This window comes from Solanum pennellii, chromosome 10 (assembly GCF_001406875.1).
Source record: "Solanum pennellii chromosome 10, SPENNV200".
Classification (NCBI taxonomy): Eukaryota; Viridiplantae; Streptophyta; class Magnoliopsida; order Solanales; family Solanaceae; genus Solanum; species Solanum pennellii.
Window position 1 is genome coordinate 31,713,503 of NC_028646.1, and position 20,838 is coordinate 31,734,340.

General features: G+C 38.3%; 1 protein-coding gene across 1 annotated transcript; it reads left to right on the plus strand.

Annotated features, from left to right (window-relative positions):
- Positions 1-2,021: 2,021 nt before the first annotated feature.
- On the plus strand, positions 2,022-2,550 carry LOC107001210. The gene is made up of 2 exons (XM_015199350.1): positions 2,022-2,306; positions 2,377-2,550. The coding sequence occupies exons 1-2, from the start codon at positions 2,022-2,024 to the stop codon at positions 2,548-2,550; spliced, it is 459 nt and encodes a 152-aa protein (XP_015054836.1).
- Positions 2,551-20,838: the final 18,288 nt, after the last annotated feature.

Sequence of the window (20,838 nt, forward strand, 5' to 3'; positions counted from 1 at the left end):
CCTGTGGGGAACACATATACCCTAGTTACTCTCTCATCTTGATAAAACCAACGTTTACTTTTGTCTACTTGATAATTATAATGTTTAAGGAAATATTGTTTGGCAAACCCCACCCCTTTACTTACTCGTTTCGGAAAGATGTTGACTAAATAGATATAATCATGACTTAAAGTTCAGTCTAAACCATTTTCTTCGTGAGATTGACCCCAACCTACTAGTCAGTTGTCTACTTGATAACGATCGCTTTTGCTTCATTGGGGAGGTATAATTTGAGCGTATCAAATGTTTGCGCCGCTGTTGGGGAATTAGGCTTTTAGATTAATTTTATTACATTATTAAAATTTAGTCAACTATTTCCTGATTTTACTTTTTCTTTTTCTTTTTGTTTCTCTCAGATCTAGCTCTAGCGTATGACAAGTACACAGAGCTGATGTGAACCGCTCACTCCATACGATCCAAAACTAAATTGAAACTCTGAGCAGGATAGACAACCAAGGGTAACAGTTCACCCTAACAGAGTGAATCTAGGTGATAGAGCAAGCCAGCAGGCTCTACTACCTATTGAAGCACACAAATAGACACACGTTAAGAATCAGTTAGGTGATTCCTTGAGGGTGCAATCTCCTGCAGCCCCACGACTTCAGGATTACTATATGGCAACATGAACATCATAGACTCTGATGGACCTCTTGTTCTACCCCCTTTGCCCCCAAGGATCATAATCATGGTGACGAGTATCTTGATTCAGATGCTTACCATGAGAGGCTTGTTTTTGGAACTGCCATCGAAAAACCTACATGCTCATATATGTAAACTAAGGTCTGTGTGCAAAAGTTGTGCAGGTATACCAGAGTTGGATATGAACATCATCGAGTTGTGAGTGTTTCCTTTATCACTGACAGCAGATGCCGTTATATGGTTCACTGAGCTTCTCTACAACTCCATCTATACTTGGTATTAGTTGAGAAATGTATTCCTAATGAGGTACTATCCATTGTCTAAGAATCTTAGCCACAACGATAAGGTGAAAAACTTTGTAGCATTACCTCGAGAGTCAATGAGTAGCTCTTGGGACAGATTTACTGTGTTCGAGAGATGCATCCCAAACCACCGCATTGATGATGAGTCATTGAAAGATTACTTCGACAAAGGTCAAAATGATAACAACAAAGTGGTGCTCGATACTATTACAGGTGGCTCCTATGGGGAATGCAAAGATGCTGAGGATTGCAGAGAAGTTGGAGAAGATATCTCGCAATAATAAAGTTTGGAGCACTAGAAAGTCTGACACTAGGCAAAACACCTTCTCGGTACAGGCTACAAAAATTTAACTGTATATAAGATTCATGAGGATATGGCACATATGAGAACTGAGTTAAGGTTGGTGTTAAAGCATGTGAATGAAGGCGCAGAGTAAGTAAACGTGGTGAATTATTTGTCTAAACCACCACCATCGGCAGATGAGTACTACTATAAGAGTATACAAGTGTAGTTAATAATCAGACGGGGGGTTTCCGACCAAACACTCAAGGTTCCAATAAGGATAATTGGCGCCAAGGTCAAGAAACCAAGGTCAGAACCATGATAATTACAGCCAAGAGGGTCAATATGTATGAGATGGTTGCTAAAATTGCGACAACAACTTCAACAAGAATAACTATTGTAACAAGAATGAATTGAGTGGTCCATATGTTCCACCTCAAAAAAGGAAAGTCTCACCTAGGGACGATAGAGGTAGTATAGGCGCGGGTTGAGGATATGCTGCAAAAGATGTTGAGGAGGTTCGAGGTGACCGATGAGAATATCAAGGATATGAGAACTAACTTATCTGTAATTGGGGAGAAGGTGGATGCACATGCGGTCTCGATAAAGCATCTTGAGCTACAAATTAATCAATTGTCTACCACTGTGCACCCACGCCAATCGGCCACTCTTTTAAGAAACAATATCCAAAACCCAAATAATGATGGGCATTGCATGGCAGTCACTACTCGAGGAGGTAAGCAAACATTGACCCACCTATGTCGTCTGTAGTACAAGATGATATGACAAAGGAAGATGAGGTACCAATAGATAGTGGAGAGTTGGTGGATGCAACTATCAAAGAAGCAGAGTTATCCGAGAAAGTGGTCCCCATTCCTAGACCTCCACCACCATTCCCACAGAGATTAGTGAAGAATATGAAAGATGGTAAATATAGGCAATTTATCACTATGTTGAAACATCTTTCCATCAATGTCCCGTTTATAGAACCTTTGGAACAAATGCCCGGTCATGTTAACTTTATGAAGGACATGGTAGAAGAGGTAGGTGAGTTCTGAGGATGATAATAGAATGCAGTATTGTAGTGCTATTTCTACAAGGTCTCTTGTGCAGAAAAAAGAGGATCCTGGCACCTTCATTGTTCGGTGTAAGATAGGGTTGCTACACTTCGTTAACGCGTTGTGTGATGTTGGAGAGAGCATAAATCTCATGTCATTGTCCATTTATAAGAATTTGGGTATGCGAGACCCAAAGCCTACTACAATACGATTACTGATGGCCGATTAAACTGTGAAGAGGACCATAGGTATCCTCCATAATGTTCTTGTGAAAGTGGAGTCGTTCATATTTTTGGCCTATTTTATATTTCTTTACTGTGAGGTTTATATTAAGGTCCCCATTTTCATTGGAAGACCATTCCTTGCCACTGGGCGTGCACCAGTGATATGGAAAAGGGGCAGATGAAGTTTAGGTTGAACAATGAAGAAGCAACTTTTAACATTTGTAGGTCCATGAAGCATATTGGTGAGATCCAAATGGTACCTGCTATATCCTACAAAGTTAAGAGTGTATCCAAGGTGCTATTTGAAGAGCGACTAGGTGTTGATGCACTAGCAGCAGTCATTATGAATTTCGATAGTGATGGTATTGAAGGGTATGATTCTTTGGTGGCTGCACTTGAACTTAATGAATATCAGTCAAAGCCGAAAAAATTGAAGTTAGATATGAAGTATCTAGCATCTCCACCTATGAGACCATCTATTGTGGAGGCCCCAAAATTAGAGCTTAAAGCTCTACCACCTCATCTGAGGTATGTGTTCTTTGGTAGAGATTACAATTTGCCAGTAATGATTGCATCAAAGTTGAATGGGCAACATGTAGATTTTTAGTGGCATTGTTGAAGAGGTTCAAGTGAGCCATTGGTTAAACTATTACAGATATTATTGGGATCCCTCCAAGTATTTGTTCCCACAAAATCTAACTCATGTCAAATCACAAATCGAGTATTGAGCACAAAGAAGGCTTAATTCACCTATGTAAGAAGTAGTTAAAAAGGAGATCATCAAGTGGTTGGATATTGGAGTCATTTACCCAATTGTAGATAGTTGTTGGTGGTGTCATGTTCAGTGTGTGCCTTAAAAGGGTGTGATGACATTGGTACCTAATGAAAGGAACGAACTTTTTCCAATGCGGTCAGTGACTGGTTGGAGAGTTTGCATGAACTACCAAAAGTTGAATGCTTGGACTGAGAAGGACCATTTCCATATGCCCTTCATAGATCAGATGTTAGACAGACTTGCAGGCAAGGGTTAGTATTGCTTTTTTGATGGCTATTCAGGCTACAATCAGATCTCTTTCACTCTGGGAGATCAAGAAAAGACCACCTTCACTCATCCCTATGGGACTTTTCCATTCAAAAGGATGTCGTTTGGGTTATGTAATGCACAGGTGACCTTCCAGCGTTATATGATGTCGATATTCTCTGATATGGTGGGGGACACTATTGAGGTATTCATGGATGATTTTTCTATAGTGGGTGAATCCTTTGATCGGTGTTTGAATAATTTGGCTGAGGTGCTCGAGATATGTGAGGATTGTAATTTGGTGCTAAATTGGGAGAAATGTCACTTTATGGTAAAAGAGAGGTATAGTGTTGGGCCATCGCATTTTAGAGAAGGGAATAGAGGTTGATCGATCCAAAGTAGAGGTGATAGAGAAGCTTTCTACACCCTTCTCTGTCAAGGGTGTAAGAATTTTTCTTGGGCATACTGGATTTTATCGGAGGTTCATCAAGGATTTTTCAAATACCGAACATCCTTTGTGCAAATTGCTCGAGAAGGAATGTAAGTTTTATTTCAATGAATCCTATCTGAAAGCATTTGGAGAGTTGATAGAGAAGTTGGTGTCCGCGCCCATTATTATTTCACCAGATTGGAGTGAGCAATTAAAGGTGATGTGTGATGCTAGTGGGGTTGCATTTTGTGTAGTATTGAGACAGAGAAGGGATAAAATCCTTCACCCCATTTACTATGCGAGTGAAGCACTGAATGAAGCCATAGAGAACTACCAAGTAACTAAACAGTAACTTTTTACAGTGGTGTTTTCATTCGAGAAATTGCTGCAAGAGTTTATTTTCAGGTGAAAGATACAAAGGGGACTGAGAAATCAAGTTACCAACCACTTGTCTCGATTGGAGGATGAAGCTCTGCGTGAATTAGGAGAAAATGCTGAAATTGATGATGCATTCCCATATGAACATGTATTGGTTGCTTCTCAAGATCTAATCCCATGGTTTGTAGACTTTGCAAACTATCGTGCAAGTGATTTGGTTCCCTCAGATTTGACCTTCTACCAATAGAAAAAGTTCATGCATGATGTGAAAAAGTTCTTTTAGGATGAGCCTTACCTATATCGAAGTTGTGTCGATGGGATAATTTGATGTTGTGTACCTGAGTTTGAGATGTTAAGTGTTCTGGAGGCATGTCATTTCTCGCATGTGGGTGGACAACATAGTGGTATCCGAACTGCGCATAAGATCTTACAGTGTGGGTATTATTAGCCAACCATTCACCAAGATACTCACAACTTTGCCAAATAATGTGATTGATGCCAACAAGATGGAGGAATTTCAAAGAGGCAAGAGCTTCACTTGAATCCCATTTTGGTGATAGACCTATTTGATGTATGCGACATTGACTTTATGGGCCCATTTGTGAGTTCTTATGGGATGATGTATATTTTTGTGGAGGTTGACTATGTGTCGAAATGGGTTAAAGCAATCGTGCTCCCCAACAATGAAGTAAATAGTGTCACCGCATTCTTGAAGAAGAATATCTTCTCCAAATTTGGTAGACCTAGGGTCATTTTTAGTGATGGCGGCTCACACTTTTGTAATAAACTATTCAAATGGTCGCTGGAAAAGTATGGTGTTTGTCACAATGAGGCTACTTCTTACCACCCACAGATTAGTGGGCAAGTTGAGCTGTCCAATTGGGAGATCAAACAGATTCTGACGAAAAGTGTGAATGCCAATAAAATGGATTGGTCAAGGAGGCTAAATGATTTTCTTTAGACCTACCGCACTGCATACAAGACCCCCATTGGTATTTTTTCATACCAACTTGTATATGGTAAAGCTTGTAACTTGCTGATCGAGCTAGTACACAAGGCAATGTGGGAACTGAAGAGACTGAAGTTTAGAACAAAGACTCAATGATTTGAATAAGCTTGATGAGTTTCTCCTAAAGTCCTATGAAAGTTGCGCCATCTACAAAGAGAAGACGAAGAAGTATCACGACCAACAAATCGAGAAGCGAGAATTTACGGTTGGTGATTGGGTGCTTCTATTCAACTCTAGGTTGCGCTTGTTTTTTGTCAAACTCAAGTCAAAGTGGACTGGGCCATTCCGCATTACCAAAGTGTTCCCGCATAGAGAAATTGAGCTAGAGAATAAGTAAGGTGCAAGGTTCATAGTCAATGGACAAAGGATAAAGACCTATCTAGGGCATGCGGAGAGTGTTCATGAAGTGGTTGAAGCCTACCAACATGATGAATTCTTAGTAGTCAAGAGTCTTGCATCGTGCCGCGACATTAAATCAAGCACTTCTTGGGAGGCAACTCAAGGTGTACCCTCTAGTCAACTATAAGTTTTGTTTTCCTTGTAGAATTAGTCATAGTCTTGTTTAGTTGTTCTCATTAGTTCATTTTTGTTTGTGTGCTAGTGTTGGCTAGAGATTAATATAGGGTTCGTGTCTTAAAAGTGTCCAGAAAAGCACAAAAAGAATGGCCTTATTGGTGCTAAATGTGCAGTAAGAAAAAGTACAAATCAACGAAAAATGGTCAGGTTCAGAGATCTACAGACCGTCATTCCATCGACGAACCATCGATGGTGTCCATAGATCCCAGGCATGTTCCAAATTTTTCCAAGTCTAAAAGTGATCGACGGACGATCAATCGATCTACGACGTGTCGATGGGGTTTCGTATATCCAAATTTGCCAGTGATCTGACCTAACCCGGATACACACCTTTCAAATTCATTCTCTCTTTCCAATTTCTTTCAAATTCCCTTCCTCAACAATTTCAACCCATCATTTCCCCCATATTTCACTTCCAAAATAAAGTCCAATCTCTCCAATTTGTCCCATCAGTCTCCCAAAATTCCCAAACACTCTCTTCCCCAGATTCTCCTTTTCTCCATTCTCCAAAGGCCGATGATCGAGTTTGGATGCGTAGGCTACTTATTCAAAGTTAATAAGTGCACATAACCACTCCAGTACTACGAAAGTTACTTCGATTTCCATCAACTTTGAATTCTCATTCATAGTTGTACATAGAAATTCGGGGTGGGTCTTGGCGTTGGGACAGAATTAAGTGAACTTGCATGTTAAAATTTCCATAGCTACTTCCCTTGGAATTATAGAATGTGGTTGTGTAGAAAATTTGATCTATCTAAAATGTTAAAATTCTGACTTAGGGTTTCGTGTTTTACTGAATTGGGTTCGATTGTTGCACGAAATAAGAACTCTAGAAATGACGAACTAGTATATGGTGTGTTGAAATGCACGTTTAATCTTGTAAAAGGCCTGAATCCTGTCTCAGACCAACAGTACATGACCCTTTCTAAGGACCGTTGGTGGGGTCCGTTGATTCATTCACCCAAGAAAAATCTTAAGTTTTAAAAGACAGAAGTAGATCGTTCTACACGTACATTGTTTCCATTAGAGAACATATTGTAAACTCATCCAAAAAATAATTCTATGTGTCAAACGGCGGACGTTATCTATGGACCATTGATTGATCGAATGGCCGTGATAGTGCCCATTGATCTGACTCTGCAACAATATTTTGCATTCTGACTTTCATGTTTTCTATTTTCCATTCTGTTTTCGCTGTGTAGTTATGTTGCTATGATTTTAACAATTACTTCACAAGTACCGAGGGCTCCCAAAAAGGACAATGTCTTTGCCATGAGGGGATAATCCAAATTGGTCACCCCATCTCTTTAGTTGATCAATGAAGACACCGATAATGAGCGAAATCCAGCTGTCTCTTCGGGTTCTACAACACCGACAGTCTCAGCATGAGTCACTAGGAGAACCCCCTGGAAGGTGACGTTCGATGTAGTCACTGCCTCCCGGTCTGATAAGAAGCGCACACTGATTGGTTCACCAACCAAGGTTGCTTCCGTTTCATAAGAGAGCTTGGTATCTGGATTAGAGGATGCCTTAGCTTCAAAATAAGGGTCAAAGACTGCCACTGCCTCCAATTTAAATTCTCATGGGTCGGGGGATCATAAAGAAGAATCCTCATCTGATGAGGCCACTAGTTTGGAGGTTTCATCTGCATCCTGACCATATGACCCCACTCCACCTGTCGATGAACCTAACTAATGGTGCATGGAGAGGCATGAGCAGGTTTATAGGGATGTGAGGATGTTGAATAAAAAGGGAGTGATGACCCAGATGATTATTGAGGAGCGTATCTTCCTAACAGGGAGTTTTCCCACAGTCTTTAAGGTGCAGAGACTATTTAACTTCCACAAATATGACTGGATGGAACAGGATTTGGATAGCTATAGCGACGAGATTGTTCGGGAGTTTTATGCCTCCTACATAGGCACTCTCCGAGGGTCCATCGATAAGAGGGCAAGACATGTCAAATAGGACCCTCTGCTTCTACACTGGTTCATGGGTGCATGTTAGACATATCTGAAACCACCATCCATCGCTTCCTATACGGCTGCACCACCGGTTTACAGTTGACACGCAATGCCTCAAAGTTTGATAGAGGCAGGAGATTGTTAAAAGTGGTGCTTTTCATAGGAATGCAGGAGCAGCGTGAGGCAGTAAAAAATGGCTAGATAGGTGTATTGTGACAAACGGTGAGAGGGTCGATTGGGTTATAGATCTCTGAGGGCTCATTAAGAACGCACTCTCATTTTTGTGTCCAAGTTTTTCTGGTTGTTGGTTCGACATCGAATTATCGCCCACAAAGGCTGACAATGTGCTTACATAGGATAAGGGGCTATGGTGGTGGCACAGGTAGCGGTACTGAAGATCGACTTTTGCTCAAATGATTATATCTGAGATTCACGAGAGGGCATTCAAGACTTCTACCACGTACCCCTTTTCTGTGTCTTACCTTTCACTTGTGCAGGGACTCCAAAGTGCCTATTTGTCACTGTGACAGACTCTATAAGCCAACGGGGAATCTGGATATATATGTCTCGTCAAATATGAGGCCAATGTGGTTGAAACCCGCAGAGGGTCCTGAATCGAGGTTCCTCCACTGAGCGACAATTTGGTAGACACATTGGAGCTAGACCAAGGGGATAACCTTGTCGTACCAGAGCATGAAGATCCCACTCCGTCCTCCTTTTCACAAGCAGCTAGTAGGGCCCCCAGCTCGTCTTAGATACAGGCCACCATCTGCAGCATTTGTCCCTCTAGCTCGAGTTCAGAAGTTAGAGGCACAGACGGCCACTATGCTCCACCACATTTAGACTTGAATGCAGAAATCCATTACAGAGGAAGAGGACCGCATAGAGAAGTGGGTGTCCAAGCAAGCCAAACAATAGATTAATGCGGTCCACAAATTCTTCGGTGCCTTGGAGTTGCGGATTCTAGCACATCTTGATCACACCACTGACCTTACCGCCATCTGAACTGAGTTGTCTAGCCTGCGAGATTGCGTCGATGTCATCTTAGAGATGAGGGGGATCGATCCAGAGAGTGCTCATACTGAGGTAGCTGAGGACATAGTGTTAGAGGCCTTGCTCAAAGTCCCTTGTGAGCCACAGTATGAGCAGCGTGTGCATACAAAGAGGAACCGATCTAGACACACCATTGAGGTCAGTGATGAGGGATGTGCGAGAAAGAGAGAGAAGACGGAGTTAGAGAAAGCTAGGAGGGCCTCATTCGTATAAGAAAAGATACGTTACAAGAGAGCACTAGAGATGGTTGCTTGGGCATCAAGTGGAGAGAGGAGCACTATTGAAGGTGCTGAGATTTATTTGGGCACTACTAAGGGTGGCCCAGGTGATGATCCAGTGGGTTCTGAAAAACCGGACGCACCCGCGTGTTGATAGTTCTTCGGCTCTATACGACACAGGTTTGCTTCACCTATCATAGGCCCTTGTTCGAAATAACCAATATCTAGCCAAAAAGAAGTGAACAAAATGAATAATTGTCCCTTTTTCATCCAAATATGTTGAGCTTGTAATAGACCAATTTTTTTTATTCACCAACTCACCTTCCCAGGGTCTAATGTTTTGGCCCTAGTCCCTCCTTGGACATATGCACCTCAACTTAAGCCAAAATCCTAAGTTGAGGGTGGTTAATGCAGACAGCGACCTCGTCTAGGCCCTGACCCGACTTTGGTTATTGTGTACCTAAATCCATGGCACATCCATGAGTTGAGGGTGGCTATTATGAGTTCGGACCCAAAAATGGGTATGAAAAGAGTTGGATGTTGAAAAAAAAGCTTAAGTAAGCAAAAGGTGTGACTTGCCAGAAAATGAAAGAACAATTGAAAGAGAAAAAAACTATATAACAAAAAAGAGTTTTCTGAGAAAAAGAGTCAAAAGAAAAGTGAAAGTCGCATTCAAAAAAGGGAAATAAGGTAAAGAAGAGAAAAGAAGAGAAGAGAAGAGAAATAGAGGGTCAAAGGCAATGAAAAAAAGGTAGGAAGCTTAGAGGTAATGTCAAGGAGGGTAGAAAGTCACTAAAAATGTACCCGAATGTACCACACCTGATCCTGAGCCTACGTTACAAGCATAGAATGTCCTACCGTGATGCTAAAGTCGAATGTAGTGAACCTAAGCAGAAAAAATAAGGGCAAGCCTATTGCGTAAAGAACTAACTGTATTTGAACTTGTTCCTGAGTGCGAGTGTTGAGACACAGATTATTGTACCCAAAATTCATAATCAATGTGTGAAAATGAGAATTTCTTTAAAGTGAGGGAACTAGTTGCATTATGAGAATGTTGGTACCGTGATGAGAGGAAAAACAATAGAAGTGTTTGTTGCATGGTGAATTTGTGTCAGAATGTGATCCGCATGAGTTAGTTTGTCGACCATGAGAGCGTAAGCCTAAACTCAATCAAGAAAAAGTCGAGATTGATAGTCATGTGATTTCTAGAGCTTTAAAATGTATACTTCTGTACAAGTGTCATTTAGAGTCATAGTGCGTCGCTTGAGGACAAACAATGAATTTAAGATGAGGGTGTTGATGTGCCGTGATTTCATGACATTTCTAATGCATTTCACTTGAGAGTTGTGTGTGTCTAAACCCTTTTTGTAGTGATTTTAATCATGTTTGTGTTTTGTTTTGCAGGAAAGATGTTCAGGCGTCAAGATAAGAAAACAACTAAAAAATAATGCAAAACCAGACTACGGATGCAATCGATAGTCTGTCGTTCAATCGACAGACACTAGTTGGTGACCGTAGATGAGCAACTTAGGAACTTGGAGGAAAATTTGGAAAGTCTAATCAAGTGTGGAACTACGAGAGGAAATGAAGGTCCATTGATGGAGCAGTGGACCGTATTAGTGAACCATCGTTTAGTTCAAAGAAGGTTCCAGTACTTGATTTTGGAAAAATGCGAAGTATGAAGCTATAGATAAGCATCGACGGACCATTTTGTTTGTTCGTCGTTTAACTCAGAGAGGGTGCCATCCAAGTGGAGAAAAATATTCTAAGTCCTATTTGATGGATGAAGTCTACAGACCGTTGATTGATCGATAGTCTGTCAGTTGGTTCGTAGATTGATGTCGCGTCCCTGAACAAAACTTTTCTTATTTTGATTCATTTTTCTTTAAGACTATGTTTTCTATATATAGGGTATTAAACCCTCGTTTTTGGGGTTAGCTACTATTACTTTTGTTCTACTTTGTGTTTTGGATATTGGCTTTTTCAAACTTTAGCAATTAATCAATTTTTAGATTTGGCTTAAAACGATTTTTGTTGAAATTTCAAGTGAGTTTTCTGGGTTTATTCTTCTTGTAAAAGTACATTCATGACTTCTTCATATAAAATTATTGTGATCTTGATAGCATGGGTAACTAAATCCACAACTAGGGTTGTGGCAACCATGTGTAATTAACAAAGTAATCCTAGTAATTAAGCTATTCTCGAATAGTCTTATTGCATGCATTAAAAATTCTTTCGCTTAGAAGTTGTTTTATGAGTACAAGTGTTAGAACTTTCCTTGTTGCTACTTGGCGGACCAAGGAGGTAGTAATAGGAAAAGAATTATCAACATAGATTTACTGTTATACTCTATAATAGGCTAGTGTCAATTGGTGTGAAGTAAAAACTAACCATACATCGATTATGATGTCTAATATGAGGTAAAGGTAACGGTTAGTAAATTATACACGTGTATTCGGACCAAGGTACTGGGTAAAATTCTCTAAATGTCGGACCAAGGAATTAGAGATACCTAACTTATCACTTTTATCACATACCGAAACCATGCCCTAGAAAATAGGGTAAATCTCGGATTTCCAACCGGCGTACTTGACCTCTCGGAGGTCTTGTACAAGCCCTTTACATATAATTCATCGCATATACATAATGAAAAGTAGTGCGGAATTAAAAATTTTAACAAAACATATCATAGTCTTTAAAAACTCTTTCATATAAAGTCATAGGAAATACTAAGTCTCAATCTCATCAAATTAAGACACGAGAATACTTCGGGACACGGCCCATACACAATACGAAAATAGAAATACTTAGTCTATTACAATACTTCAATAAGAAACATAAAATACATCTATATAAGCCCTCGAGTCAATTGAGGACATACTTCAACTTCTCCTAAATGATGCTACGGTCCAACTCTTCGCTTTCCAAATGTTCCTTACCTACCAACAACTATAGAGATAGATAAAAACATGGATTTGTACAACTACATGTACTTAGTATGGCATAATGCATGAAAATCATGAAAATGGACATTGGTAAGAAATATGCATTTTTTCATTTAAAAATCATATTATAATTGTAAGAACAACATTTAATAACTTAAAAACACATAAAGAAACACTTTAAACAATTTATCATATTTTTTGGCCAACTTAACAGTGAGCAAAATTCATTGTACAATAAGTTACTTCATTGTTATTGTGAAGTGCTTCTTCTTCCCTTTTTACACTTCATAGCATGTAGTCTTCTCACTCTAAGCTATCCTAACACTCACTTCAGCAACATAAATAGAGAACGCCCATACAACCTCCCTAAGTATACCTAAATGACCCTCAAGAGTACTTATAATAAGACACATACACATTTACAAGATATCAACACATACATAATATGACATTCTCTTTAAAAAGGCTATCAAAAGACCTACTTAGGTCAAGAAGATAACGTCCATGGTTGACCTTATCAAGACTACCTAAATAATCCTTAAGACTACCTAAACAATCCTTAAGACTACCTATGTTTAGATCATGTGCATACAATCAACAGCTTCCCTAACTAGAGTCATTCTTCAGACTCATCTAGGTAAGATACAAAGTGACCATTCCTATGCCCCCTTCACACCTTAATTAGACAACCCTTAACTACTCTAGATAAGTACTTATTCATTTAACATACTTTCTTAAGTTAAGTCATTACTTTCACTAGATTATTTAGGAGACATTAAACACATAAAGGACATTCAAGTAATGGTCTTGGACAAGACCTAGGAACTCCAATTAACACATTCAAATCCTGTTGTGCAATGTCTAGATAGAGTCCCATACCACCACCTAAACTTCATAGAACTTCTCTAATGCTAATAAGTATTCCATATGATGAGAATAGGCAATAAATGACATAGACCAAGATAGCAAGATATGGAATCGAAGTTCTAACCTACTCTAATGAGGGTGTTCTACTTCCCAAAGGTAGAATTAGACACATCCCATATAGGCACATGGATAAGCAATATGAAGGGCGTGCTTTGTAATCTAGGCTCATTCTTTAACTAGAATTACTTCCCTTACCATACTCACTCGGTGCTAGCCAACCTTCTCATAGAGTATTTACACTTAAGGTTCATGTAAAGGTGTTCCATATTAAGTTCATAAGTCAATCACATTTACCCTACCAAAGAAAGTTCCATTACGGCTACCTCACAATGGCGACAAGAAGCTCATCCCTTAAGTCTATCATTTCTTTACTTTGAAGGAAACCATTATGGAATTCGATTTCAACATTCATAACCTTACCACTAGGTTCAAGGTTTCACATAAAAGACCCTCTTAACATCATTTAAGGTCACATGTCATTCATACATACAACAATAAGAGCTTTAGAATTCTAAGTCAATAAATCACATATTCACTTTTAAACATGCAACAAGTAAGGGACACAAGTCAACCGAGATAAGACACCAGATACTTCTCTTTAACTCATATTACATGTCATTCTATAAACACATAAAAATAGACATTGTAATATTTAAGTAATCTTATACACTACCTTATCATAAACAATATGACCAACATAGACTCATATAGTCAATTAGGAATAACCAATCATCAACCGTAAGACTATACACACAAAGCCACAGTCATAGTCTAATATGATCACCTACTTAACATCGATAGAAGAAACCACATATACTTTCACATTACTTCATATGTAGGTAGATATTATTATACTTCACATACTCAACTACATAAATAACCACATTAATTAAAGTAGTTGCTGACAAGGTCATGACTATCATATTACATAAAATAACATAGACAAGGCCACATCAATTGCAAGTAAAGCACATAAACCGTCACCATAAGTGGACCATACCAATCACAACATAACTGAAGCCTAATAAACATAAAATAAAGGAAATAGGGCAGCATACCACCACTCCATCTTCAATACCTCAATCCTATGCAAAATCACCCAATTCGATATCACAAGACCCTTACCCATGGCCATAACCAACAATTAAATATAATTATAAAAACAATCATGAAACTAGGTCAATTTAATACATATTGATCAATATAATACAACCTAGATATCAATTTACTACAATTATAACATCAATCAACAGCCCATATGAAATAACATTAGAATTAATAAACATTAGATCAATATCAAGTAACCCATAACTTAGTCAAAAACTACGGTTCATCCAATTCATGGATTCATAGGTAATTAAGTTTAAAATAAACTAATTAAAAAAAATTCAATCTATATTCTAATCTTAAAAACCATTAATGCAAGAAACCATGGTAGATTATGAAATTGGAAAATTCAACTTTGAAAACTTTAGAAAACATATTTGAAAGTTAGGCTCCTTGATGAAGAGAGTTTGAAGGATAAAAAACCATATCTCAATGAAGATAATTCTTCAATTTGATGAGGAATCTCCACCCAATTCTCCAATCCAAGCCCTTCTTTGAGTTTTGGTTCCAATGAAATTCTAGGGAATATCTAAGGGATTTTGGCGTTCTGATTTGGAAGAATGAAATATCCTAAGTGTTAAAGTCTTATATACATGTTTAAAATAACCAAAAATAACACCTAGGATCCGCCAATACTCTTATTTGTAAGTGGGGTGAATTTACAAGTTCACCCCTCACTTAATAGTGAACTGCACGCAGGGACACAGACCCATCAACAGTTGGCAGTCGACAGACCAGTTGTCCACAAATGGACAGTCCTTTACTTCCATCGATTGGTTTAGAGACTCATATTTTGGTATCTTCTCTCCAAACTAAGTTCCCATCGAAGAGACCCTACTAACGGGTCGTCAACTGACCCACTGGGCATCGATTGCCTCCGTGGTTTGGGCTATCTTAGGCAGCCTTGGGCTTCAACTTGCGTCCTTCCTCAACGACCCTTGGATGGTCCTTGGGGATTTTTGCCCGAAGATTTCCAACCCAAACATGCTCATACATGAGTTTAGAACCTCTCACATGAACTTCATCCAAAAGGAACATGTAAAACTCGATGAAACATGCCTAGACACACTAGGTAATTTCAAGGCAAACCTTTCGAACGTCATGGACGTTTGACCTCCAAATTTAACAAAACTTGACACACTTCTACACTATAATAACTCATTTAAGGACCTTATAACCTCATGAATCACACATAAACATATAGAACCACATATGATGCACATATATGACTTAGTCGTCGAACGTCTTGGTAGTCCCTTTACGTTTGACTTACAATGCACCTAAACTCTTAGACACTGCCTCAATACCATATTTTATACAACTTTAGGACCTTATACCATCATTACCAACATGTTAGTCTCTAGTTCACCTAAGTTATTTTTCGAGATCTTACATTATCTCCCACTTGGACAACATTCGTCCTCGAATGACACTTGCCACTCTCTGGACACTTTCAAGAATAGAGATTCAACTAGAAGCTCATGACCATACAATATAACACATAATACAACATAACATCCAAGGGAAAACCAATTCACTAAATCAAGAGATTCACAACACAACAAGAAACTAGAAAACATCATATAACTCATCATGTTACAAAACTCACATGCTTCATTCCAAATAAGAAAAACTCATTTTATATTCAATATCATACTCATATACATTAGTTCCATTCATATTTCAACAATTTTTAGACCAAAGAATGAATTAGTCATATTTTGCAATTTTTTCACAGTGAGCAGTTTCCATGATATAGAGTATTAGGCAATTTTTTTCAAAATTGCAATTTTTAGGCAATTCATGATAGGAACATGCTAATATGCAAGGTAAAATCATATAAATACATTTTTACCACATAATCATAACTTCATAAAATACATAATGCAAGAAGTTAATGAAATTCAATTTCAACAAAACTCCTTAACACCATGCACATGCAACATGGTTCTATGGCTTTCTATCTCATCTACTAACCATACTCCGCCACTTAGAAGGATCTCATCACTAAAAATAAAATGAAAGTACTTACCCCATCATCATCACAATCCGTCTTCTCTCCTCTAGTACGGAGTGCATGGAAACGCCTCGTTGCTTGAACATAATCCTTTGGAACATTTGGAGCATGTTTCTTACCCTCTTTTCCTGTTGAAAAAATTTAGGGAAATCTCACTTTGTGTCCTTCCTTACCTCAACAATAGAAACTCCCAGTACCCCTTAGACACTCACCATAATTCCTCTTTCCACAAGTGACACATGTAGGTTTGACATTTTGAGAACCACCTCCTTTCTCCAATTTCACCTTAGCATTCCTAGGTTCTTCTTGACTTATGGCCCTCTTCTTAATCCTAGTTTGATCTTGGTCACTAGAACCACTCCTTTTCAAGTTTCTAGACATCCTCTTAAGTTTGGACTCTTTAATTTATTGTGCAGACACCATGAGTCTATCTAGGGTCATATCATCATGTAGCATCGCTGTACGACATTCTTCCCTCACTAGATCGGTGACACCCATCACAAAACGACTCATTTCATCCCTCGGATTAGACACAAGGGAAGGGGCATATCTACATAACATTGAGAACTTCAAAGAGTATTCATCAACACTTATATTACCTTGCTTCAGATTGATAAACTACTTTACCTTAACTTCCTTTTCTCAAGAGGAAAGTACTTACCAAGAAAAGCTTCCTTAAGGTATTCCCACTCAATAGGACCCGACTCCTCTGGCCTATTATCCTTCCATGGAGTGTACCATATTTGAGAAACATCCCTCAATTGGTACGAAGCCAACTCTTCTTTCTCCCTAGCTGTAACTCCCATATCACTCAACACCTTGTACACACCATCTAAGAACTCTTGGGATCCACTCCCACCTTAGAGCAAAGAAAGGTAGGAGTATTCATCCTCACAAAGTCTCTCAACCTAGACGTCGTAGTGCTGTCTGCAACATTCATCCTAGGCACCATAATCAAAGTCACTTGAGTAGTCACGACTCGGGCTAAAGCAAGAAAAGCCTCTCAAATATCCCTATTACTCAACTCCGGGACATCATCACCTCCACCCACAATAGGGACTTCACCACCTTGGGGAGGCACTTGAGAACCTTGAACTCCTTTCCCGTCTTGAGGATCTTGCTCAACTTGAGGAGGAATCTCCTCATGCACATCATTCTCCTCAACTCTCCTAGTCGGTGTCCTCATCGTATTCATCTTCCTAGAAACACAAGGAAAACCATAAGAAAAGAGTACTCACAACTTATACTCTACCGCATGACATAGGAGTAGAAAAAAAGAGAAACTTTATAGTCCTGTAGCCTCTCGCCCATAGATGTGTCACGACTTACACCGATGGTCAAGACTCTACTAGACGTGACTTGATAAGAATTTTTGATTTCTAAAACTACTTTCAAAACCTATGCTTTGATAACAAGCTTGTCACATTCTGAAACCATACCCTAGAAGTTAGGGTAAATCTCGGATTTGCAACCGGCGTACTTGACCTCTCGGAGGTCTTGTACAAGCCTTACATATCATTCATCGCATATACATAATGAAAAGTAATACAAAACTATAACTTTTTCACAAAATATATCATAATCTTTACAAACTCTATCATATAAAGTCATAGGAAATACTAAGTCTCATTCTCATCAAACTTAAGACACGAGAATACTTTTGGACACGGCCCATACACAATACGAAAACAGAAATACTTAGTCTATTACAATACTTCAATAAGAAACATAAAAGACATCTATATATGTCATCGAGTCAATTGAGGACATACTTCAACTTCTCTTGAACGATGATACGGTCCATGTATTCTCTTCCCAAATGCTCCTCACCCACCAACAACAATAGAGATAGATAAAAGCATGAATTAGTACAAACACATGTACTAAGTATGGCATAATGCATAAAAATCATTAAAAGCGGAAATTTATTAGAAATATGCATCTGTTCATTTAAAAATCATGTTATAATCATGAGAACAACATTTAACAACTTAAAATCACATAAGGAAAAACTTTAAACAATTTATCATATTTTTGAGCCAACTTAACAGTGAGCTAAATTCACAATACAGTGAGTTACTTCACTATTACAGTGAAGTTCTTCTTCTTCCCTTTTTACACTTCATAGCATGTAGTGTTCTCACTAAAATCTATCCTAAGACTCGCTTCAGCAATAGAAATAGAGAACGCCCATACAACCTCCCTAAGTATACCTAAATGACCCTCAAGACTACTTATAATAAGACACATACACACTTACAAGATATCAACACATACATGATATGACATTCTCTTTCCAAAGGCTATCAAAAGACCTACAACGTCCATGATTGACCTCTTCAAGACTACCTAAATAATCCTTAAGACTACCTAAGTTTAGATCATGTCCACACAATCAACATCTTCCCTAACTATAGTCATTCTTAAAACTCATCTAGGTAAGATACAAAGTGACAATTCTTATGCCCCTTCATACCTTAACTACACAACCCTTAACTACTCTAGATAAGTACTTAATCATTTATCATTTCTTAACTCAAGTCATTACTCTCACTAGTTCATTTAGGAGACATTCAACACATAAAGGACATTCAAGTAATGGTCTTGGACAAGACCTAGGAACTCCAATTAACACCTTCAAAGCCTATCGTGCAAGTACTAAATAGCGTCCCATACCAACACTTAAACTTCATAGAACTTATCTAATGCTAATAGGTATTCCATATGATGAGAATAGGCAATAACCGACATAGACCATGATAGCAAGACATGGAATTCAAAGTTCTAACCTACTCCGATGAGGGTGTTCTACTTGCCAATGGTCGAACTTAGACACATTCCATGTAGGCACATTAAGGAATATGAAGGGTATGCTTTGTAATCTAGTCTCATTAATTAATTATAACTACTTCCCTTACCATACTCACTCGGTGCTAGCCTTTGTTCTTATAGAGTATTTATTCATATAAAGGGGTTTCATATCAAGTTCATAACCCATCACATTTACCCTACCAAAGAAAGGTCCACCAGGGCTACCTCACAATGGAAACAACAAGCTCATCATGACTTTACTAAGGATTAATATGATGCCATTCCATCCAATTAACCTTAGTCTATCATTTCTTTACTCTGAAGGATACCATTATGGCTTTCGACTTCAACATTCATAACCTTACCACTAGGTTCAAGGTTTCACATAAAAGACCCTCTTAACATAATTTAAGGTCATATGTAATTCAAAAATAAAAGATTAAGAGATTTAGTATCCTAAGTCAAGACATCACGTATTCACTTTGATACATACAACAAGTAAGGCACACAAGTCAACCAAGACAAGACACCACATACTTCACTTTAACTCATATTACATGTCATTCTATAAACACATAGAAATAGCCATTATCATCTTTAATTCATCTTATACACTACCTTATAATCATCAATATGACCAAAATAGACTCATATAGTCAATTAGGAATAACCAATCATCAACCGTAAGACTATACACACAAAGCCATAGTCATAGGCTAACATGATCACCTACTTAACATCGATAGAAGAAACCACATATAGTTTCACATTACTTCACATGTAGGTAGATATTGTCATACTTCACTTAATCAACTGAAGAAATAACCACATTACTTCAAGAAGTTGCAGACAAGGCAATGATCATCATATTACTTAAAATAACGCCAACAAGGCCATATCAATTGCAAGTAAAACACATAACACCGCCACCATAAGTGGACCATACCAATCACAACATAAGTGGAGCCTAATCAACATAAAATAAATTAAATAGGGCAGAGTACCACCACTCCATCTTCAATGCCTCAATCCAATGCCAAATCACCCAATTCGATATCACAAGGCCCTTACCCATGGTCATAACCAACAATTCAATATAATTATAACAATATTCATGAAACTAGGTCAATTTACTACATATTAATCAATATAATACAACCTAGATAGCAGTTTACTATAATTATTACATCAATCAACAGCCCATATGAAACTACATTAGAATTCATAAACATTAGATCATTATCAAGTAACCCATAACTTAGTCAAAAAGTAGGGTTCATCCAATTCATGGGTTCATAGGTAATTAATTTTAAAATCACCTAATTAATAACAATTCAATCCGTATTCAATTCTTAAAAAAATTAATGCAAGAACCCATGGTAGATCATGAAGTTGGACAATTCAACTTTTAAAACTTTAGAAAACATCTTTGAATGTTGGGCTACTTGAGAAGAGAGTTTCAAGAATCAAAAACGATAACTCAATGAATCTAATTCTTCAATTTGATGAAGAATCTCCACTCGATTCTCCAATACAAGCCCTTCCTTGAGTTTGGTTCCAATGGAGTTCTAGGGAATTTTTAAGGGATTTTGGGGTTTTGATTTGGAAAAATGAAAACGCCTAAGTGTTAAAGACTTATATACATGTTTAAAATACCAAAAAGTCCCCTTAGGAACCACCAATACTATTATTTGGAAGTGGGGTGAATTTACAAGTTCACCCCTCAGTTAATAGTGAATTGCACATAGGGACACCGACCTATCGACGGTTGGTAGTCGACGAACCGTTTGTCCACAAATGGACCGTCTTTTCCTTCCATCGATTGGTTATGATATTC

Bases quoted from the DNA above. Each gene is read 5' to 3' on its own strand.
- LOC107001210 (XM_015199350.1), top strand. From the start codon at position 2,022: ATGTCGTCTGTAGTACAAGATGATATGACAAAGGAAGATGAGGTACCA. The intron at 2,307-2,376 runs GTAGGTGAGTTC...TCTCTTGTGCAG, and splicing joins TGAAGGACATGGTAGAAGAG to AAAAAAGAGGATCCTGGCAC.